At 54.4% G+C, this 24,018-nt stretch overlaps 1 protein-coding gene across 7 annotated transcripts in view; it reads left to right on the top strand.

Moving 5' to 3' along the window:
* The first annotated feature begins 4,903 nt into the window (after positions 1 to 4,903).
* SCN5A (sodium voltage-gated channel alpha subunit 5) overlaps positions 4,904 to 24,018 on the top strand; it is a 96,035-nt gene continuing 76,920 nt past the window's right edge. For all 7 annotated transcript variants that reach the window (XM_049099806.1, XM_049099804.1, XM_035704848.2 and 4 more), the window contains exons 1-3: positions 4,904 to 5,020; positions 20,929 to 21,243; positions 23,690 to 23,808. In XM_049099806.1, the coding sequence (XP_048955763.1) occupies positions 20,971 to 21,243; positions 23,690 to 23,808 (392 nt within the window). In that variant the 5' untranslated portion in view covers positions 4,904 to 5,020; positions 20,929 to 20,970. The remainder of the gene's footprint in view (positions 5,021 to 20,928; positions 21,244 to 23,689; positions 23,809 to 24,018) is intronic.

Below are 24,018 nucleotides of genomic sequence, written 5' to 3'. Positions count from 1 at the left end.
TAACCTCTGATCACGCCTTAGAATGATCTGGGATGGGAACCAAATGGAGGTCTGTCTTCAGGAACACAGCGGAGCGCACTACCTCTTGAATTGTCATTAAAATGGCAGTGCAGTAATTTAAAAACGCGTAAACATTACAGAAACAAAAAGTGTGGAAGAGGAAGTAACAGCAGGAAGCAACCATGACCACAACTTTTTGGAAGTTGGAGAGGCAACTGACCTAGTAGGGCCCGAAGGCTGAGTTCCAAGTGCTCGCAGAGGGAGGGGCTCCAAGGGAAGACAAAAGACGTTCTCCTTCTCCTTGAAACCTTAGCACGTTTCTGGGACTCTGCACAGACACAAGCACTGGGTACCTTTGGGAGCTTGGAAGCGGGGCGGTGGGGGGCAGCTAAAGAAACAAGGGGGCTGGACAACAGTTTGTATTAAGAGCACCTGGGCTTCCTGGTCCCTCCCCACCAGACACAATCTGCCTCGACTTCAAAGAATCAGTCTCATTGATTCACGTACAGAGTGAAAGAGAAGTATGTGGGCTTGCAGTCGACTGTCCCTGGGGGTCGACCTCTGCAAATCTCCCGGCCTTACCCCTGCGCCTGTGCAATGGCTTTGCCAGCTCCAAGCATGGTGGCCTTGTTCAAGGCAGGAACAAGAGGGAGGAGGGAAGAGAGCTCATCCTGCTGCTCCTGTCCTCTTTTTATCAGGAAAGCAAATGCTTTCCCAGAAACCACTCCTCCTCAGTCAAACTTTGCTCAGGACCCATGGCCACTGTCCAGTCACGTGGTTGGCACTGGGTACAGGGGAAACAGGGAGGCAGGCACTTAGCATGTACAGCCTTCCTGGGAGAGACAGGCAAGGAGAAAGGGTGGGGATGAATGTGGAACAAGCAGAACCCCATGACAGGTGGGCTTTACAGTGGGGATGGCTGGGTGCCCAGGATCAAAGGTCTTTTTCCTCAGGTTGGTCGTTTCCTCCCTCACTGTGGAATTCCCCAGTCCTTTGCCAGAGTTCCAGCACCTAGCAGAGGTAGGGAACCAGGGATCTCACTAGGTCTCCTTACTCTCAGTAAAGTCCCTCACTCTTGCAAGATGCCCCCTCCCAGAGTCAGAGATAGTTGGCCACTGATGGGCCAGTCTCTGGCTGAGAGGGCAAGAAGAGGCATCTCTGGATCCTCCTGGCTTTTGTGTGAGCTTTCCAGGCCCCCTGCTTTCAGCCCCAACCTGAAAGATGCTTAGTCCTGAGTGTTTGTGGGTTCAGAGCCCCGGATCAGCTTGCTTCCTTACCTGCCCCAACCCCAGGTATGAGCAGAGTGAACACAACAGAAACACAAGCTATTTACCACTCTTCCCTCCAATTACCATCTTCTTTCTTACCTGCCGTCATTCTCTAGGGGAATGGATAAATAAAATGTGGTGGGTGCATAACATAGAATGCTCCGCAGCTGTCAGAAGCAAAGAACTAACTGCCCACACCACGATGTGGAAATAAAAGGAAGGAATATAGGAGCTCCAAAGCAGAGTGTTAGGGGAGAAACATAAGAAAAAAGAATGGAAGTTAGAACAATACCCATTTATATAAATGAAAAGCACATATACACAAATGGCCAATAAACCATGAAAAAGTGCCCAATTTCATTAGTCATCAGGGAAATGCCAATTAAATCCACAATGTGAAACCTCTGCACACCCACTCAAGTGGCTAAAATGAAAAAGATAAAAATACCAAGTACTGGAGGATGCTGGAGGATAAACCAGAACTCTCATATAGTCACAGCTGATGGAGTATATACTGGTAGAACCACTTTGAAAAACTCTTTGGCGGTGTCTACAAAAAGTGAAAACACTCTCTCACATCAACTCCCTCCCAGAAATGCATAATTACATTCACCAAAATTCATATACTAGAGTGCTCATAGCAGTGCTATATGCAGGAACCCCACATTAGAACCTACCAAACACCCATCTGCTCTAGAATGGACAAATAAATTGTCGTATAGTCACACAATAGAATTCTAAAAAGCAATGAGAACAAACAGCAATATGGATAAATCTCACAAACCTAAGTCCAAAAGAAGCCAGATATAAGAGTTTCTACTTAATGATTCCATTTCTAAAAATATCAGAGCTAGGCAAAACTAACATGGGAACTTCAACGTGAGCGAGTATGGTAGCTAACCCTGGGGGAGAAGCAGGAGTGACAGGAAGAGGCTGTGGAGGGGATGCTGGTGGTGCTTGGTTTCTTGATCTGCTTGCGGGTTATACAGAGGTTTTCAGCTAGTGACAACCCTTGAGCTGAACACTTAGGGTCTGTGCTCTTTTCCATGCATAAGTTATAATTCAGCAGTAACAGAGAAAGAAAAGCCCAGGGCGATAAAAACAGATAACACAGAGGTGCAAACAACAATATTACATATCTTACAAAGAGGTGTACATTTTCAAAGACCTGTTTGTTTATTTGTTTGTTTTTCTACTAGGGAAGGAGCCTGTGTGGGCCAGGGAATGACTGTGAAGCGATTATGGTAGCCAAGGGAAGAAATAAAAGGAAGTAATATAGGAGAAGAGTCTTGAATGGATGCACAAATAAAATGTGCTCAACTCAACTCTGAACTAGAAGACTGCTGACCGCATAGTCTTGCTTCTATTAAATGGGACCTGGGGAAGAGAAGGAAGTCGCCTAGTTTGGCAAGGGCTCCTTGTGGAAGGTGTCTCCTCCCAGGCCAGTGCCCTTTCCAGCTCTGTCCCGCCCCCTGTGGCCTCTCTCAGACCACCAGGTATGTTAGCTGAATCTCCACGTGGTCAGAGCTGATTCCTCCTTCTCGTGGTCTTCCCTCCCCTCGTTTACATCTGGGGTGCCTTAGCCTACCTCTCCCGCTGGCAACATCCAAGTTGCTCAACGCGAAGGAAGACCATGAAAATCCACCCCCCTGTTGGGATGTAGCTGAAGCCCGGGCCCCAGCACCCTCCTTTCCAGCTTGGGCTCCTGCTTAGCCCAATGTCCATTTATAAGTTTGAATCTTCATTCTGGGGTCCAGAATCTGGTGGTGTAAAACCTCGGGAGGACCCCCATTCTACACCCCTCTCCTCCCACCTAGGAGGTGAGAGCTCAGGGAAGGTGGTCCTGCACCCCCGGCGGCCACGGTGACACTGCCTGCACTTCCCGCTCTGGCCGCTAGTGGGAGATGCTGGCCAACCTGAGGCCCGTCAGGGGGCTAGAGGCCGGCAAGCTGTTTGTGATTCATCTGTCTGGCCAGCAGCCATCCTGCTCAATCCAGGGCCAGAAAGGGTCCTGTGTCCTAAACTTTCCTGCAGACGAACTTTATCAACCGATTCCCCCATCCTGGACTGGCTGTCCTCAAAGCATGGGAAGCTCCTCAGTGTATATGTAAGGCACCCTGTGACACCTGGTCCCAAAAGGACGATGGCCTCATCATGACCTCTCCAAGGTCCCAGTGACAGCCTGGGAGGGGCGGGTGACAGCCTCTGAGCTCTCAAACCCAGTACCTGGGTGCCTTCTGAGACAGCAGCACCCGCATTTTGCCCTCCAAGAGCAATTCTTGCATATCGGAGCTTTGAAATATGTCAGAAAAGTAAAATGCTGTTGGTAAAGAAGACAGCTCCAGGCAGTGGCGGTGACAACTTTGAGCAGTGGCCACTGTGCAGGGCAAAGCATATACCTTCTCTTCCAATCATGTTACTGGCCTGTGGAAAAAATCTGGTAGCCCGTTTTGTTTTTTAAAGGTGTGTTCCTGGGACGCCCGGGTGGCTCAGCAATTGAGGGTCTGCCTTTGGCCCGGGGAAGCGATCTTGGAGTCCCGAGAACGAGTGAGTCCCACGTCGGGCTCCCTGCGAGAAGCCTGCTCGTCCCTCTGCCTGTGTCTCTGCCTTCTCCGTGTCCCTCATGAATAAATAAATAAAATATTTTTAAAAATAAAATAAAAGGTGTGTTCCTGGACATGTCTCCCTATGGGTCAGCCTGGGTTTGTCAGTGTACGGGTCATTGCGTGTGTGGGAGAGGCAGTGCCTGTCTCGGTATCCACATGTCTGTGTGTCTCTGTGTGTAAAGGTGTGGGTTGCCCGTGTGCCAACACCGTGCCTGTGGGGGAGCGGGTGTGCGAGTCCATCTCAGTGCGGGCGTCTCTGTATTTGCTGGGTTTGCCCTTGCTTCTGGTCTGTGTGTGTCAATGCGCGTCGGTGCAGGTGCGTACCACTGTGCAGAATCGTGTGCCACGCGTGTTTCTCTAACAGAACGGGGCCCTACGTGAGTGTGTGCCTCTGTGGCAGCGTGGCAGTGGATGCGCGTGTGAGTCATGCCAGAGTGTGTCTGCCTATGTCCGTGTGGGTGTCTGTGTGTCAGTGTGTCTCTCTCGCCGTGCAGGGGCGCGTCTGTCGAGGGTGTCCGTGTCGGCATGCGGGCCTGCGTGTGCCGGTGAGCCCCATCAGGGCACGCCCGCGTCCCGGGGCCGGCTCTCCGATGGGGGGCGCCCAGGTCGGAGGCGACGCCCGCGTGCACTCCCCGGAGGGTGCCGGGCTGTGTGCCTGTCCGCGTCCGCGTGGGCGGCTCCGCGGCGGAGCGTCCTGGGTCGGTGAGTGTGCGCCCAGCGTGGGCCCGCGTCTGCGTGTGCCGGTCCGCGCCCGCGTGGGTGGCTGCCGGCGGCGGGGCGGCCCCGGGGCACGGCGGGGGGTGCGCCCCGGCGGGCGCCCGGGGTTCGCGCTGCGAGCGGGCGGAGCGCCACGTGCGGAGTCCGGGCGCGTCGCTCTGGGGCGGAGCCAGCCCGGGGCCCCGAGCCCCAGGCCGAGCCCAGGCGGGGCCCGCCCCCGACCCCGCCCCCAGCCCGAGCCCGCGCCGCCCGCCGAGTCCCGGAGCCCGAGCGGAGCGGCCGAGCCGAGACGGCGGCGGCGCCCGTGGGATGCGGGGATCGCGCCCCCGGGGCCGCTGAGCCTGCGCCCGGTGCCCCGAGCCCCGCGCCGAGCCGAGCCCGCGCCGAGCCTCAGCCGCCCATCCCGGGCCCGGGCCGGGGGACCAGCAGGTGAGCGAGCGCCCCCGCGTCCGGGAGCCCCGGCCCGGCCCGAGCCCCGCCGCCTGCCGCCGCCCAACTTTCCTCCCCGAGGGTCGGCGCCTCCAGCCCCTGCGCACCCCCGGCCCTGCCCCGGGTGCGCCCGGCAGTGCCCTCCCCCACCGCTGCCCCCAGGCCGGGAGCGGGAGAAGCAAGGGTGCGGGGGCGCGGGGCTGCAGGGGATTCCCGGGGGGGGCGTCCGAGACCGCGGGGCGCCCCCTCCCCAGCCCTTTCCTTCCGGGTTTCCCGGGGCGCTTTCGAGGGCCGGGAAGGAGGAGCTGCGGCCCCGGCTTCCCGGCGGACCCTGGCGCAGGCTCGGGGAGGGTCTGGGCTTGGGACCCGGATTCCCGAGGCCGGAGACCCCAAGGTCAGAGCGGCGACAGGCGCGCAGTGAGGGCGGCTCCAGAGAGCGGGGAGCCGGCCGAGCGGGGCTGGGAATGGGGGAGGGGCCGCCCCCCTGCTCTGAGCCCCGGCGAGCGCTCCTGTCGGGGTGTCCGCCCTGGGACAAGCTCTCCGCGCGTCCCGACCTGGGAAAGGTCCCTGCGCCCTGAGGGCCAGAGATCTAATATGCGTGTCTTATCTCTGCGCTCTCCCACCATGGAGAGATCTCTGTGCCCTCTGACGCCCTTACGGGCCGCCTCTGGTCTCTGTGCGCCGCGAAGGAGGAGAGATCTCCTTGTGCTCCCAACAAGGGAGGTCTCTGTGCGCTGGGATTAGGGAGAGTTCTCTGCCCCCCTCGAGATCGCTCTGACCCGGGCAGATCCACTCGCCCTGATGGAGGGAGGGAGGTGGCTTTCATCCGCTGTGTTATTTGATCGTCTTTGGTGGCACCGGGAGGAAGCCGTGGTGCCTAGCCTTGTGGAGGCCGGAGGGCTGGAGAGTGGCAGTGGTGGGGGAATGCAGGGGACGAGGCCTGGCCAGAGGCTCGCCTTGCAAACACCTGTTGGAGGCCAGCGCATGGATGAATCAGGAAGCCATGGCTGAGACTGGGGCACGAGTCAGTCTCCTCTCCTTAGAGCCTTGAGACCAGTCCCAGGAGGGCAGAGTGAGTCTCCTCTTAGGGTTCTGGGCTGGCATTTCATCCCCCCACCTGTCTCCCCACCTCCTGCTGACACCCTGGTCACCTTCCTCCCTCTGTGAGCCGGGACAGCGGGTTGGAGGCAGACACACCATATGACCCCCATCATGCGGCACCACCTCAGCCGTCTCCCCGATTCCCACCAAACCCCTCAGGATCTGGAGGGCATCCCAGGTAGCAGAGGCCCAGACCACTGGAAGCCCAGGCCCTTGGTGCTGTCCTCAACTCCCATCTTCTTGCCCTCAACTCCTCCCAGTTGGAATTGGGCAGGTGCACGTGAGTGGGTGGTAATGGAGCTGGAAGGCGGAATGAGGGTGGCACAGGCTGATAGCTCAGACCATGCTGCAGTCACAGGGGCATCGGGAGGGGAGGGTCAAGGGCCAGCGAGACTGTGGAACACAGATTTTATGCTAGAGTGTCCAGCCCTGTGCTGAAATGGGACCCACTGAACTTTTAATGTAATCCTGTCATCACTGCCATGTTGTACGGGAGGAAACCGAGGCTGAGAGTGGGTCAAGGATTTACCCAAGGTCATCTAGAGAGTCAGTAGGTTTGGCGCACCCCTCAGGGTGAAGATTCCTTGAGAACTACCTCCTAGGGGCCGAAATGACCAGGCCTGACCAAAGAGGATCTGAGCAGAAAGGGAATGGGCTCTCGGGTGCCAAGAACCAGTGTTCAGCCCCATGTGGCCTGGGCAGCTGCTGTGGCCCTAGGGTGCTTGACCCATCTCAGTGTGGTGATCAAAGCTCCTCTGGAAAACTTCCAGGATTGACTCACTCAGCATGAAGACTGAGCTCGGAGGAGTGGTGGGAAGCACCAGAGACAGCTGGGAATTATGGAACAGAGGAGGCTGGTGCCTCAGCCATCCTAGGAGGGAGTCTTGGGAACATCCTGGAACAGTCTCTGGTCAATGGCAGTCTCTGTTCTGTTCACAGGAGGGTAGTTCCCACTGACACTTGGGAAGGTTGTTGGAAAGATGTGCAATGATAAGAAGTGTGGCCCCATAGCCCACCTGAAAGAGGAATGATTACCTTCAGCCAGAAGAGTCAAGAGTATCTATGGAACAAAAAGAACCTTCTACATGGGTTTTGAAGGATGAATAGGAGTTTTCTAGATGGAGATGTTGCAGTCTGGCCATCAGGACCCGCATGTACAGCGCAGATTTGTGAAAGAACGCAGTTGTTAGTTCAGCGACCCGTTGGGTCTCATGGTGTGAGAGAGGGAAGAGCAGACGGAAGCAAAAGCCAAGGTCACAGTCACGGGGGCCCTTGTGAGCTCTACTCAGGAATTGGGAATTTATCCTCAGTAATGGTACTAAAAATAGCTAACATTCACTGAGTGCTTTCTGCCAGCCAGGCATGGCACTAATCACTTTATAAGGGTCATCTCATGAATCCTTGCATCAATCCCGGAGGCGGAGGCCATATAATGACAGTATTGCAGGTGGCGAAACTGAAGGCCCAGAACAGTTAAATCACTTGCTCACTGTCACACATCTATTAAGTAGTGGGTTTGAGCCCAGGTGGGTTTGAGCCCAGGTGTCGATACATCCACTGTAGGCTGCTGTACTATCGTGTCAGTGCAGACCAGGAGTGCCGTCAGAAGTCCTTTAGTTGAGGGAGAGGAATGGTCAGGCTACCACAGGTGGTAGGACCTGTGGCATCCCAACTTTCTTCTCTGTTCAGGGGCGCTTCTCCCAGCCCTCACTTTGACTGCTCATTAAGTGAGATTCCTCACCAGTGCACCACACTGTGAGAGTGAAGTTGAGGTTGGCAGGCTTGATAAGGAACAAAGGAGAAGTGATGGATGTTTCGGGGTTCTGACTGGAACCTCGTACTTCCAGAGAGATATGTCAGCATCTAGCAGAGAGTTGGAGAAGAGGGTCCAGTGTTCAGGCAGGAGACCAGGGCTGGAGGTAGAAACTTGAAATTGTCTGCAGGAGCTGGCCATGGGAGCCATGGCAGTGAATTAGGTTGTCCAGCAACAATGCAGATCAGTGGCCCTCAACCCTGGCCACATTAGCATCACCTGAAAAGCTTTTAAAAATTAAAAAAAAAAAAAAAAAAAACTATGCCCAGGCACCACCCCCTTAGGTTCTGATTCATTGGACTCTTGGGCATCAGAAATTTTGAAAGCACCCAGGTGATCCTAATGTGGAGAAGAGGGTGCAGAGACAACAGAGTTGAATCCAGAGCCCTGAGGCATTCCCCAACACTCAAAGCCAGAAAAGTCTGCAAAGGAGGCTGAGAAGGAGCAGTTAGAGAGGTGAGAGGCAAGCCAGGAGTGGGAGATGTCACAGAAAACAAGGAGAGAGCACGTCCTGGAGGAAGGGGAGTCTTCTGTTCCTTTCTGCTGAGAGTGAATAAGATGCATTCTGAGAAGTTCATACATAGATTGAAAAGAATGCATAATTTTAAAACAAATGTCCATTAGATTGAGCAACAGCGAGGGTGCTGGTGGCTCCAGGCAATAGAAACTTCCTTAACACCTACAGGATGTGGTGCCCAGCTCAGACTGTTAGTTGTTCAATGAATGAATGAATGAATGAATGAATGAATGAATGAATTGGTGAGAATAGGAGCCAGTCTGGAGTGGGTTCAGGAGTGAGCAGAAGGTGAAGACGTGGAGACAGCATGTGTAGACAGCTCTTTGCAAGAGTTTGATGGTTTAAGAGGGAGGCAGGAGATAGAGGGGAGCTGGCCAGGGGTGAAGTCCAGGGGTGGGGTTGTAGGGAGAGCCCAAAGTGGACTCTAGGCATGTGTGTCCATGCAGTACAGCCACGGGAGGTGGGAAAATACTTTTACTCACAGTGAGGGCCCAGAGGTCTGAGTTGAAGTTGTGCCTCAGAAGGGGCTTTTTGATGGCAGGAACTGTGATTCCTCCTGGGGGCGGGGGACAGGAAAGGGAGAGAGAGATTGCTCTGAGAAAAGTGTTCTAGAAAGCGGTGCCTGGGGACATGTTGAGGTGGTCTAAAGTAGATACCCAGAAATAGAGGGGCTAGGGTAAAACTGCTGTGGCAAACTCTATGAAGGAGGCAGAGAGAGGAGAAGGGATGAGCCAGGGGCAGCCAGTGAGCAGAAACTGGACGCTGCAGAGAGCAGAGCAGGGACGGGGGGACTACAGAGTAAGCCCGGACTGGATGCCCACTGCCTTCTGCCACCCCAGACTGGCCTGGGGTGGTGGTCTGAGGCCGAGTTCAGCTTGGGGTGGTAGGGGAGAGCCTGGATAGGACATTCAGCACCTACTCGTGCCATGGAAGATTCTAGAAGGTGCATAATTCAGATACAATAACTGCTCTCATGAAGTTTACATAATATGGGGGAGAGACAGACTGGATACCACTAAACAAATAGATACAGAAGGCGATTTTAGATCATGACCAGAGCTACGAAGGAAGTAAAACTGGATGATGTGGTAGAGAGACAGGAGTGACTCCACATTGGCAGGGAAGGCCTCTTGAAGGAGGAGACCAAAAAGAGACCTGAACAACAAGAAAGAACCAGGGGTGCTTGGGTGGTTCAATTGGTTAAGCAGCCAACTCATAATTTCCAGGCACTATCTCACAGGTCGCAGGATTGAGCCCTGCATCAGGCCCTAAGTTGAGCCCCACGTAGGGCTCTGCACTCAGTCTCTGCTTGAGACTGTCCCTCTGCCCCTCTCCCCACTCGCAGGCACTCTTTCTTTCTCTAAAATAAATAAATCTGGAAAAAGCAAAACCAAGAAAGAAGCAATCCAGAGGAAATCTGGAGAAAGAATGTCTTATAAAGAGGGAATGGCAAGTGCAAAGGCCCTGAGGCAGTGAAAGTCTCCTGAGACATGGTTGGCTACTGTGGCCAAAGCAGAGAGAATGAGGTGGAGATGGAGAGATTCCATGCCTCAATTTCTAACCCCCTCCCCTTCCATCATCTGCCCCCTTCAGGCTGCCCCTTTTGTTGTGCACAGCTTATACCACTGCCTAGGGCTGGCAGTGGTTCCTGGGGATAAGACTATTTTTAGACACAACTCTTCTCTCCGTGGGCCTAGAACATACCGTGTCTTTTTAAGATGATCAATATGGAATGGGTGCTATTTATAGAGACCCCACGTCAATTCTTAGGGCCAGGGACCCTCAAATGGGGGAGAGAGTCCAGGAGCAGGCTTTTCAGGGGCAAGCCCCACAGCTGACACAGCATTGGAGTGATGTGACTCACGGACTCTTTGAAACTTGTGTCACCTCCCCTGGCAGGCCACCCTCACCCCATCCCTGCAGGGTCACAGCCATGGGCTGGGGAGCTGGGTACCCTCAGCTTGCCCACCTCCAACTTCATTTCCTGGAGGAGTGTCTGGTGTGCCCCAAGCCCAACAGAAAATGTAGTGGCTACTGAAGCGAGAGTCCAGTGGGACACGTCTATGAATCTGTCTTGTCCATTCCTCACCCTGTTTACTACCCTGGATAGGCAGAAAAGGATACCAGGGCCCCGCCGGGCCTGGCAGGTTCACCCCCACGTGAGAGCAAAGGCTGCTCGGGATGGAGGAGATTGTGGTTGGAGTTGGGGGCTCAGCACACATACACACACTCGGTGGGGGTGGGGGTCAGTGTGGCCCGGAGCTGCCAGGGGAGGGTGCCCAGAGGAGGTGTGATTAGAGCCCAGCCATGGCAGGTCACACAGAATTTGGAGAGACGAAAGGGATCGGGGCCTGTTGTGGGGAGAGAACGTGTCTGCTCTGGGGCTGGTGTTTAGTTCGTTCTTCCTCCTCTTCAGCTTCTTCCTGGCTGAGTCTCCAGGGAGGCGGTGGGAAGTGGAGCCCCCACGGGGGTGTTTAAGTAAGTGAACGGACAGAGCCGCTCTCGTGGGGCTGTGTGGCCACGCGAAGGTCCCTGCCCCCCTTGGAGACCCCACTGCCGTCATCCCAGCACACGGGGCCGCGTGTCCCTCGGTGCCGTCCCGGAGGCCGAGCCGGCGCCGTCAGCCCCTGGCCTCAGGGTTACTCGGGCACTCGGGGGCTGCGCTTGGCCCATGTTGCCCCGGCCCCACCCGGGCCTTGCCCAGGCAGTCCCCGTGCTTTCTGGGAATGGATTTTGAACAGCAGAAAGGCCCTTCCTGGCATCAAGAGGGTGGTAAATGCCTTTCTGGCGGGTATTGATTCCTCGAAGTCCTGTGTGAAGGAAGGGCCTGACTCAAGAGGCAGCGCTCAAAGGGATGGCGGGGCAGGGAGTGGTCTAGCTTGAGGCACTGATCTCACTTCTCCGGCTACATTACCCGACCCTCCATCTGGCCAGGCTGGGAGACCTAAGATCGGGAGAAAAATCAGACCTTGGGAGGGACCCTCCCAGCCCCATCAATGCTTCCTGAGTGGCCATCACAGCCCCAGCCTCATCGACCTGGGCCAGCAAGTAACAGGGAAGTGGTCCAAAGAGCCCCTCAGAGCCAAAGAGCCCGCCCTCTGCTGCCCAGCATTGCTGCCTGCCTTGGGACCCAGCCCCGGCAAAAATCCCAGCCCCTGAGTCCATCCCCCTCCAAGGGATACCCAGCTGGTATGGGGGTGTGGGGAGCCAGAGGGGCAGAGGCCTGCCCACTACAGCCAGACTTGAGCTGGGCTGGCCATTTGCAGCGCCAGCCCCACCACCACCACCACCACCACCACCACCACCACCACCACCACCACAACCACCACCACCCGTGGTGGGTCGATGCAGCACAGACTGCCAGTTAAATAAAGCGACAGCTCGTTGCTAACAAAAGTGGAAACCCAGGGAAAGCCCCCACTCGCTTGCTGAGCTGGGTGCCTGTTAGATGTATAATTGCTGAGTTTCTGTTTCAGGAAATGTCTGAGGGAAGGAGAGAAAAATACTCCCTAAGGATCCCCTGGGGACGTTCGTCCCCAGAGATAGCTGGACTTCAGGTCCTTTCCAGTCCTTGCCTTTTGTGATTGAGTGAAGGACTTGTCCCCGGATGGGTCACGTGCGGTCACAGTGCATTGCAAAGGGAACTCAGATGGCAGTCACCAACAAATACAAAGTAAACGTCTCAGAAGCGTTATGTCGAGAAGAACATTTGACGCAAACAGCCCATGCGTTATGTTTCTATAGATGTGAAGTTCTAGAAAAGGCAAAACTGATCTATGGTGATAGAAATCTGCAGAGTTCACCGGAAGGGGACACTAGGGAACTTTCTGGAGTGGTGGGAAGGTTTACTGCCTTAACTGGAGTGGTAGTAACACAAGTATATGCATTTGTTAAAACTCATTCACCTATACGCCTAAAATCTGTGCTTTTTCATATATATATATATATATATATATATATATATATATATATAAAATATATAATACCTCAATTTCAAAAAGTAATGGGGAAAAAGGATTGCACATATGCCTATACTATGTCATGAACACTTTTGTGGCATAGATTTTGGGTATGAGTGGATCGACGTATCTCTCTCTGGGGGCTAAGGGACCCTAAGCCCCCACCGGGTTTCTCTAGGGCAACTCTGTCTCCCTCAGTGCACATAGTAGGTGCTCCATAAGTGCTTCAATTGCCATGGCATCAGTGCACAGTTGCCCTGTGAAGTCCTTTTTTTTTCTTTAGCCCAGGTATTGAGAAAAATGAGTTGAGAGAAATAGGGCTGTAGAGAGGCTTAAGATGCTGACTGCTGTCTCATGGGCACCTGTGTGCCACCAGGGTGCTTCCTAGGCCACGGGTGAGCACCCTCTTGCCTGACTGTGTGTAGTGTGTAGTGGGTAGAGATGGTCCACAGTCCGGGCAGCCCTGGTTGGTGGAGCCAGCTGTCTGACTTCTGAGTTGTGTGGTCACATCATGGATCACCCAGGTCCCCACCCTGGAGACCCCAGGCCCGTAGGCAGCAGCCCTGGGTCTTGATCACCATCTCAGGGCCTCCCAGCATAATGGCACCGATCCCCTGTGCATGCAGCAGTAAATGGGGTTACAAGGCAGACTCAGGCTTGGGGGGGAAGGGGATGCCACTTGCCCTGTGGAGGGGGCTCTGAATGACCTGGGGAGTTTGCAAATCCCCTGACCTGGCACGGGAAATACCAAACACCACTGAACTCAAGATGATTGAGCCACTTCCGAGCCCCCCATCAGGCTGTCCTTACTGTGGGGAAGGAGGACTTTGAAAAAAGAGAGGCTTTGGCTGAGTCCAGGGCTCGAGCCAAAGGTGCCCCCGCCCCATTCCAGCTCTCCCCTCAGCTCCCACTCCAAATAGAGGGACCTGGTCACAGGGACCCCATTTTATCCTGCCTGGGGAATCACTTCAGCAGAGCAAGCGGGTAGGGTTTTCCTGTCAGCAGAATTAGCCTCGGCTTCAGCCTGAGTGTTGGAATAAATGAGATGCAAATGTATGTAAATGAGGGCATCCCCGGCTTCTGGGGTGGGTGTGTTCGCCTCCAGAAGGGATGGGGGGGATGCTGCAGGACTTCCCCAGATTGGTGGGGGCTGGGCTAGGGACTGGAGAAGGAAAGCCCCCTCGGGATCGGATCGGATCGGGATCGTCCGCCCCAAAGATCGGGATCCGGACTAGACAGAGTTAATGCCTGTGCAGCCTCAAAGGAGTGGAGCCTGCAGGGAGCCGGTTAGCTGAGGCCTTGCACAAGGACGTGCCAATGTGCCTTTGATCTGGGAGCAAGGACCTGAATGCATAGGCCACGAGCACCAGCTGGCACCCCCACTGAGCCTTTGTCCAAGCGGTTACCCTGGGAGAGCCAGGACTGTGCAGATAATTGCCCGGGCTGGAGGGATGCTGTCGACCCCTCCCACTCCCCCCCCCTCTCCCCAACCTGTGGCTCGGGGCTGCACTACCACTCCCGGCCGCTGCCCTGAACGGGGTGGCCACTCTCTGGATTGCTGAAGACAACTCTCTTTCAACCTATCCCCAACCCCCACCCCCTCCGTTTCTCTTCCCTCCCCCACCCCCAGGCTTGCCTGAGGCCCAGCCTAATGCAGGTGGAACTCTGTAAGGGTTTAGGGCCTGGCGCTGGGAGGGAATGCCATCCAATAGAGACAGAATGCAAACTACAAATGCAAGTCACATATGCAATTTAAAATTTTCTAGTAGCCGTATTTTAAAAGTCAAAAGAAACAAGTCAGATTAATTTTAACATTTTATTTAACCCGTATATCCAAAATATTATCAGCGTAAATTGTAGTCAGTGTTTAAAAGTTAATAATGAAATAGTTGACATTTGTTACCATACTAAGCCTTCAGAATGGGTGTGGACTATACAACGGCACATCTTGGTGGGCACTAGCCACATTCCAAGTACTCGGTAGCCAGGTGGGCTGGGTGGTTACCCTGTTGGACAGGGCAGTTGAACAGTCCCAGAGCTGGAGAGAAAAACTGCTGGGGAATCATTTCTGACAGAGAAACTGCTGACACTCTGGGCATTGGCAGAAATCGGCCAAGTCTCCCTGGGAGTATCTGCCCACGCGTGGGCATAGGCAGGTCAGCCAGCCAGGCTGCTGAGAGGGAAGACCAGCCTCGGAGGAGGCCAACAGGGCGGGACTCCTAGCTTTGTAGTGGGGATCACAGACGTGCCCCGCCCAGGGGGGGCAGCCCCTCTGTGTCATCAGAGTTAGGAGGCAATGTAGTAGCTTCATGAGACCTGGCTTCAGATAGACTGGGGCTTGCTTACTTAACCTCTAAGCATCAGGTTTCCTTTTGTAAAACGGATAATAATCCCCTCTCCCTAGAATTGTTGCAAGGATGAAATAAGGTGATCACAATAGTGCTTACAGCAGTCCTGGGCACATGGTGAGCACGCGATACTGCTGGAATGGCCCACCCAGCTCATGGTTGAGAAAACCAAGGTCCAGAACGTTGTGACATTGTCCAAGTTCACGGTGTGGCTTAGTGGCTGGGCAATAGGAAGGTTAATGTGGCACTCATTCATTCATTCACCAGGCCCTTAGAGGCACGTCTGTGGGCCAGACTGTGCTTTGGGAGCTCAGAACACAGCTGAAGGGAGAGGCAGGTGTGGAAGTAAATTACTCCATTCTATGATAAAGTGGGTATGGGAATACAAGTGTTCTGGGAATGCAGAGAAGGGAAGGCCAGCCAGGCAGGGAGGGCTGGCTGGGGTGGGCAGCAAGACAGGTTTTTCAGAGGAGGATCCTCTGAGTTGGATCTCGTAGGAAAAAAGTAGTGACAACGACCACAATGATAAGAGCAACTGGCATTCATGAAATAATTCCCATGTGTCAAGCCTGTGTAAGTATTGATAATCTGTGCCTCAGAACAGCCCTGTGAAATTGGTATGATTATTAACCCCATTTTACAAATGGGAAAACTGAGGCAGAAACACATCAGTTGACTTGTCCAAGGACACATGGCAATAAGTGGACCCAGAACCACACAGGCAATCTAACCATGTCCCTACTCCACATAGAAACAGAATACCTTGCAGAGAGGGAATTAGGGAGGCCAAAGGCAGAAGCTGGGCACAGGGCTGGGTTCCCTGGCCCAAGGCATCTCTTCATTGCCCATCTCAGCAAAGCTGAATAGAAATGTCCTTATAAAGCCTCTTTATAAGGCTTTATACGGCTCCATATCATGGAGCCTCTTTGCCGAGGACTGGTCCTTATCTCCTCATCATCACCTGTTGACTTAGGATCCATGACTTTGGGAAGAAAAGTATTCTGTGAAGTCATTTGTAGGACCATGTACACAGTGGGTGCTGATTAAGTGTTCACTGAATAGTCTGATTAATAAAATGAGCCTATGAGTTGAGGTATTAATTAGTTTTAACTCATTCTCCTCAAGGAAAAATGAATTCATTCCTAGTGCCCTCACCTCCACCTGTGGGAAGTGAACCTTCATGGGCACCACAAGCTCTCCCCTGAGCCTCTTGCTTTAGGACTGAGGGGCTGTAGGAGGCAGGGCCATGGCGCAGGGGCACAGATGGCCTGAGCCTCCAGGGCAGGAGAGAGGAGCAGGAGCAGAGGAAGCCAGTAGAGATTTTCGAGGAAGCCTAGGAACCACTTCCACAGAGCGCCTTGCATAAATTTACATGGCAAAGAATATTCTTTGCATACTGTGTTTCAGAGGCTGCGATTCCAAGGCGACTGAAATGCTAGAGGTGACTCAGGATGTTGGAGCATGCCTGCCGTGGGATCCCGGAGGGGAATGGTCAGGAAAGCACTGTAAGAAGAGGTTAGGCCAGCCCCTCTTCACCCCGCAGGGCACCAGCCATTCTGGTTTGTCCTGGACGGAAGGGTATCCCCTCTCAGGCTATAGGAATCTTAATGCTGAAACCAGAGAAGTCTGGAGCGTCATGCCCCAACGCTGGACAGTCTCCACAGCTGCACTCTGTCATGTTCCACGTTATAGCATTGTCACCGCTATGGATTGAGCACCAGCTCTGTGCCCCATACATTCAGGAAAATCTTCCTTCAGGAAGGCCAACTGAAGAGTTAGAGGAGGCAAGTCCATAGGGCTCTGGTTTCTGGGCAATCCTAGTGTCCCTCATGGCATCTCCATCCTGTTGTGAATCCCCACATGTACAGGCCAGAGATTCAAGGGGGAGGGGGACCTGACCCTCCCCTCAGAAGAGGTTTTCAGGCTGTTTGGTGAAATCAGACTCCCCCCAGGAACTAACAGAAAGCAGCTGAGGCTGGGATGCAGGAAAGGGCTGGATGCCCAGAGGAGGGAGTTCAGTGTGGGTGGGCAACCATAGAAGGTGTCCTGGAGAAGGTGGGGTGGTGAGGAGAGCCTGAGGTAGCCCTGCCATCACACAGGGCAGAGGACAGGGGATGTGTTTGAGGATGGTTGAGACAAGGAGTGGTAGAGCTGCCTGTGGACAATGGAAGGGGAAACGGGGGAGGCCAGTGGCCATGAGGTCAGCACAGTCCCAGCTGGGAGAGAAGGCCGGTCCCTGGGAGCAGCAGTGGGAGTGGAGGCTGGGGTGTTTGATGGTGCTTTGAGAGTGCAGCCCTTGTCAGAGGAAAGGATCAGGAGGAAAGAGTTTAAAAAGGAGGGTTCATGGGCACCTGTGTGGCTCGGTGGTTGAGTGAATGCCTTCAGCTCAGGTCGTGATCCCGGGGTCCTGGGATCTAGTCCCACACTGGGCTCCCCGCAGGGAGCCTGCTTCTTCCTCTGTCTATGTCTCTGCCTCTCCCTGTTTGTCCCTCATGAGTAAATAAATAAAATCTTAAAAAAAAAAAGGAGGGTTCACATTTTGTTTCCCTGAACTCTTGGGAGCCAGCAGAACCTTGGGGGAGATGCCCCCAGTAACTGGAAATAATAAACTTGGAATAGGATGGAGTCAGGGGCCCCTTGCACTTAAGTCAGGCTGAGAAGAGTGGTCCCTTGGAAGAAGCTGTTTCAGCCCAGGGAAGAGCTAAGGGCCAGTGTAGACGGAGAAGCTGTCCTGGACAGGAGGAGACAGTCGTGGGGGTGTTGCTTCTAGAGGAATGGTCTTGGAATCAGTCAGGCCCAGGCTTCCCCACATGTTGGATCTGTACAAGACAGAGACCCTCTGCTCTACCCCAGCCAGAAGTGGGGCCTCCTCTGGCGATCAGGGGGCCTGTCCCCTAGGCCTGCGGGGTATGGCTGGGCCTGAGCCTGGAGTGTCCTCGGACCGCCCCCCAGCCCCTCCTTACCCTGGCATCACCGGAAACCTTGCAGCCAGGGCTCAGCCAATCTCAGCCACAGACAGGGCGTGGGCCCTGAGCTGCTGAAGGAAGAGCAAGGCTAAAGCCAGGTGCAGGCAGGGAGAGAACAAGGGAGAAAATGGATCCATCCTGCCCGCCCACCACGCACCGCCTTTGGGGCCTGAGACAAAGGACACTCCTGACTGGTTTACTTTGCAACCTGAGGCTGCCTGGCTGCCCGGGCGCAGGGAACTTCCTCTGGGTTCAGAAACCACCGAGTTCTAAGGATTTGGGTGCTCCACTGGAGGCCACTGGGAACAAAACCCTCTCTCGACCTAGGCTCCCCTCGTCAGCACTTCTTTATTAACGTGTTCAATAATAAGATCTAGCAGTGGGTCTAATAAGCATTGCAATTCTTAAGTATCAATAAGCCTTCTTGATATTTGAGATGTTTGCGGCACCTGTCACAGAATAGGAAAATATGTGCAGGTTCTCTTGGTCACAGGCATTGCTAACGCTATCACTTTGCTGCCTGCATTCATAATTGAGGGAAGTGCTCAGTTGCAGTTAGACGTTGGGAAGAGGGAGAAGCGGTTCTTCCTGCCCTGAAGTCTTTTCCATCCGTCCAGGAGGCTGTTAGGAACCCCTGAACTCCGCAGACAAGCAAAGCTATCTATGCTGTTAGCAGTCAAGAAAGAGTGGTTGCCCTTGACCGGGGAGGGTAGTCAGCAACTGGAGGGGAATCCAAGTGTGAGGGACTGGGGACAATTTTTTTCTTGACCCGAGTGCTGTTACCAGGTGTGATTAGTTTGCGGAAATTCGCCCACCTGTACACTTAGGCCCTGTGCACCAATCTGCATGAATCATTGATTTCAATACACATTTTGAAACCACCTTTACTAGAATAGACGTATATGCAGGTGTAAGCTTGTATGTGCATGCACCTTCTCTCTCTCTCTCTCTCTCTCTCTCTCTTACACACACACACACACACACACACACACACACACACACACACAGTATATGCCGGTGAGCCTCTGCAGGTCCATGAGCATACACGTGTCTCCAGAACCCTTGCAGGCATGTGGACACAGATGGATACAGTGAGACAGAGAACACTATTTTTAGGAAATAATTCCAAGCCAAAGAGGAGGCTTCCTGATTTACTTGACTAGTGATTGCTGATGGTGGAGCGAATTGCCCTGAAAGGGCTGTTGTCATCCAGACTGGCTTTTTTTTTTTTTCTTTCTTCTTTTTTAAGTAAAGCCTAATGACTTTGTTGTTTTTATAAAAATAATACAAGATCAGCATAAGCAATTCAAGCACTGAAGAAAAGGGCAAAAAAGAAAGTGTAAAATTACCCAAATGTTTATCGGTGGAGGAAAAAAAAAGTCACCATTCACATTTGGTGATGAGTGTTACAGACACCTTTCTTGCTCACTCAAAGATGGAAGCTAGACAGGGACATGCTTTTACAAAATGAGAGCTTACTCCCCCACCTGCTATTTTTAACAGAGATGTTCCTTTAACTTGACTTGAATGAAACAGAGGAACAAGACCCTGAGGGATGGAGTGGTTCTTAAAGTGCTAGGTCCTAGGACCTCTCCTCTGACTTGCCTTCACGCATTCCTTGCTGCACTTCCCTGGGGACTGGAGGAGCCCTCTTGAGGTCTGGCTGTGTTGTGCTTGCTCACTGTTTACCTGTCACCTGGCCAGGTGCCTGCCTCACAGCAATCCCGGGCCTGGGCCCTTTGAAGCTGTGTGCAAGGGTCGGTGTGGCAGATCCCTGGGGTCACTGGTGACATGTTTCACGGGAGTGAGATCAAGGCAAAGCCTGCCTTTGGTTGACGGAAAGGGATTCTGTCCTGGCAGAGATCTCCAACAGGTGTCCACCCTGCCCTCTTGAGCTGGTGCCCGGCCATTCCTGGGTTTGATGTGGTAATTAGCGACACCGCCTCTCCCTTCCCGGTGGTGTCCCAGTCAGGAGCTGTGTCTGCCACATCCTGTTTTGTTGGGACAGTCAGGAGCACATTCTTTGGTCTCCATGTCATAGCAGAGCATGTTCACACCAGGTCCTGGATCGTTTGAGGCCACTGGGGCCCACATTCTCCCGGTTTGGCATCACATGTGTGTGCTGGTTGGATGCCCCAGTGGACGGTGGTGACTATTTTCTGGTTCTGCTGTCACTTGGTATCAGCTCTCATTTGTTCAGATGGGGGAGGAGGGGATCAAGTGGAGAGGTGTGAAGAGTCCACGATTCTCTGAATTTCCCATTTTTTGGAAGGATGCCCATCCTGGGGATTTGAGGAGGGTCCTCTCAGCAGGGCTTTATCACCCGTGTGTACCCCAGGGTAGCATCTGGATGACAACTCCAAAATTGTTACCCTGTTGTTTCCAAAAACCCATGGGATTTACCTGGGTCTCGTTGGGCGGACACAGATGCCCTTCATGTGTTGGTACCTCCATGCCCCAAGTAAAGTCTGGGCACCCTCCCCCTGCAGGCAGATGGTGCAGTGGGGAGACAGACAGAGTATCCCCCACCCTTTGCCCCACCGCCCAGGTTGTATTTGCCCAGAAAAGAAGTGGGTGCTTTTGGGTGCTGGCCCAGGAGGCCTCTGATCACCTTCCACAGGCCCCAGGGTTTCCTATAGAAGGGATGAGCTTGAGAGCAGGGGTGGCACTGGGTACCTTCTAATGCCTTTCCCTCACCTACATAATCTTCATCATTCCTACTCACTACTCATCATTCATTTGCTCAGGACCAGCCTTGCCAAGGATCTGGGATAAAAAGATGACGGGTCCCAGACCTGCCCCAGCGAGTGTCCCTCCTAGTCCAGAGACTGTCAGTACCTTTGTGGCTTGGTTAAAGAACCAAGAGGTGCAAATGTTCACTTTTGGGTTGAGTAGGGCAGAACAGAGGACTTGAGCAACACAGCCACTCTTGCCTACTTGCCATCAGATGTGCTCATAGGGATGGGAAGGGGACCATCTTTCGGGTCCCCACGCAACCCATAGCCTGGAGGACCTTGGGTTTGCCCAGGCCCGTGTCGGCCAGGTGTGCCCCTGGAGAGGTTGGGAACCGTGGCCTGGACCGTCTGGGCAGACCTCGTCCTTCCTCCACCAGCACAGCCCCTCCCCAGCAGGTGTGGCCACCCTGCCCCCTGGGCCTGGACATAGCATCACGCACTGCGTCTGTGTTTTCTGGCTTCCCCACAGGCCACACGAGGACTGCCGGTGCCCCAGAAGCAGGATGAGAAGATGGCAGACTTCCTGTTACCTCGGGGCACCAGCAGCTTCCGCAGGTTCACCCGGGAGTCCCTGGCGGCCATCGAGAAGCGCATGGCAGAGAAGCAAGCCCGAGGCTCGGCCGCCTCGCAGGAGAGCCGGGAAGGGCTGCCCGAAGAGGAGGCTCCCCGGCCCCAGCTGGACCTGCAGGCCTCCAAAAAGCTGCCAGATCTCTATGGCAACCCGCCCCGAGAGCTCATCGGGGAGCCCCTGGAGGACCTGGACCCCTTCTATAGCACCCAAAAGGTGACTGCCGCCCACCTCCCTGCCCACACCTTCCTGCAGCTCCCCTGTCAGCGCAGCAGATAGGGAGAAGGCCTCGCCTCCATATGGGGCTGTGTTTGGGGTGGGCTCCCTGGGCTCTGGGGGAGTGAGTCATTGGGGATCTGTATTCCAATCATTTTAATTTTATTCCAGAATAAAAGCCAGAATTACGCAGCCTGATATGGTTTGGTATTAGAAGAGAAGAAGCGGGCAAGCACAGTTGAATCTTGCCTCCTTGTGGTGTGCCTTCTGTGGGAGTCCTCTGCCGTTAGACTTTCCCCTTGGGCAGACTCCTCCCGTCCTGCAGGGCTGGCAATTTGGATTTGAGTCCTAAGTCCGGTCTTGAGTTGAGTGTGGGCTCCAGAGCACAGCACGTGGTCCCCTCTCCTACTCGGGACAGCATGTAGCCCACACCCTCCTGCCTGGAGAATTCGCTGGGTGCTGGCTGTGCCTGGGTAGCTCAGGCTGGGGCGGTAGCAGCAGCTGCTGGGCCTTGCAGGTGGTCTTGAGTCTGTGAAGGCCAACAGGAGGCCTGAGAGGGGTGAGGAGGGAGCTCATTCTGCCATCGTCCTCCTGGGTGTAGGGAGAGGAAGCAGCTTTTGAGCACCAGGCAGGGCGACTCAGGCTTTCTTCCAGCAGGGATTTCCACCTAGGAGGTGAATTCCCCTACCTGGGTGCCCTGCCCTGGCCTCACCTCTCAGGCCACAGGGCTCCTGCAGAGGCCCGGTGCCTAGCCGGTTGCCCATACTTCTGGGCCTCACTGCTGGAGGGAGGAGGGTTTGCATCTGGTGGAGGCATTTCCCCAGAAGGCCAGGTACTGAGGAAGAAGGTAGCTCCTCACAGCACTGCAGTCAGGCCTGGAAAACGCTGGCAGGCAGACCGGGTCGGTGCTCACAAGGCAAGTGTGGGCATGCGGCAGTGTGAATCTTGTGTGTCCGTATCACCAGGCGCCTGAGTATGTGACCGTGCTGTAAGACTGAAGTTAGACCAAGAGCCTAGGGGGGAGGGGTACACCATTGTCTCTGTGTGTGATGGGAGTGGGTGTGGGCATGAATGTGAGTGGCTAAAGGGAGAGCCCACCCAATCTATACACACAGGTGGGAGCAGAGATCTTGAACCTGGTTGTGCTTCCCCTTGGTTCAGGTGATGCAGGTGGGGTTGAGGTCAGGGCCGGGGGTTACCGTTGGGGTCAGAGTGAGGCCAGAAGCTGGGATTAGTCAGGGTAGATAGGCCTAGGTCATGGTGGGTCACAGCTAGAAGAATTAGGGTCAGAGTGAAGGTCAAAGCTGGTGGCCAGTCCAGCTTTCAGTGGCCAGTCAGAGTGACAGCTACGTTAGAGTCAGCTGGGACAGGCGGAAGGCATGGCAGGAGGACCCAACTGAGGATGGAGTCAAGGCAGGGCTAGGCTTTTGGGGGCTGGTGGCAGTTGAGCCTAGAAGCAGTCAGGGACCCTGTTTTCTAACCCTGTGATCAGGAATACTTGAACCATGGCCCAGGCATGACTCTGGCCTCTAACCTTCTGACTCTTCTTGCTGACCCCTGACCACATTGCCCCACGTCCCAAGGGGTGACACAGGCAGAGCTTTTGGTCTTGATATATCCAGTCAGCTGATCTCCCCAGCTCAGATTAAATAGAACTTTGTCTCACTAGCTCAGCCTTTAGAGAAGCACAACCCCAGAGCCATGCCACCTCAGCTGTGCCAGCCTTAGCCTGGGGAGCTGGGGAGGCACTGGTAGCTCAGCCCCCAGCACCTCCTGTCCAGTCCCAGGCCCCATTGTGCTGAGTGGACTGCGTCTTCTGGAAGCTTGGGGAGAAAGCCCACCTTGGGCTGCTTAAGATCCTCCCAGGGGGAGACCCTAGGTCATCTCCTCTGGGATGGGCTAGGGTTGACACTTGCCCTGGACCCAGAGAGACAGGGCCTCAGAGAAAGCTTCTCTCTCCTGGACTGGGGTCTACATTTTCCCCTCCCTACCACTCACCTGTTAGTCTTCTCTGCTGACCCAACTCCCTAACTAGCCCATCACTCCCCAGCAGGCAGGAAGGGCTCAAAAGGGTGGAGGGGAAGGAGCGGGCATCAGCCACATCCTGGCCTCTCCTGGGAAAATAATCTCAGCTAGGATCATGAGAGGCCCCCCTCTTGTCAGGACTGTAATTTTGAAACTAAACTCAGTCCCACCCAGCCTGACATTCCCCTAAACTTGACCTTATCCCACTACAGCCATGGGCAACACTGTGAGCCACCGCTGACCTGCGGAACGGGCTGGCTGCCCTCCCTTGTCCTTTCCCCCTCTCTCAATCCCTCTCTTCCTTCCACCCAACCCTTAGCTAGGGTTCCACGGCTCAGAGCCAACAGCTGCCCCCCAAAATCCTCTCTCCACAGGGGTCTATGGGCTCCTGCCCCAACCTAAAGCAGCTCTCTGTTCACAGACCTTCATCGTGCTGAATAAAGGCAAGACCATATTCCGCTTCAGCGCCACCAATGCCTTGTATGTCCTCAGTCCCTTCCACCCTGTCCGGAGAGCGGCCGTGAAGATTCTGGTTCATTCATATCCTTTGCAGTGAGTCCCTGCCACGAGTTTCCTCTGGGCCCCACACGGGGGTGGGAAGGGTGTTTAGGGCCAAGAGCAGTGCCCATCCCTGTGGACCATCCAACACGGTCATCACCTAGTGGCTGGTTGGAAATGTAGGCTCTTGGACGTGCAGACCTGCCAAATAAGCATCTGCATCTCAGCAACATCCCAGGGGATTCTTGGGCA

Source organism: Canis lupus, chromosome 23, assembly GCF_003254725.2.
Source record: "Canis lupus dingo isolate Sandy chromosome 23, ASM325472v2, whole genome shotgun sequence".
In the NCBI taxonomy this organism is placed as follows: Eukaryota; Metazoa; Chordata; class Mammalia; order Carnivora; family Canidae; genus Canis; species Canis lupus.
This window is presented reverse-complemented; position numbering and strand designations above follow the sequence as displayed.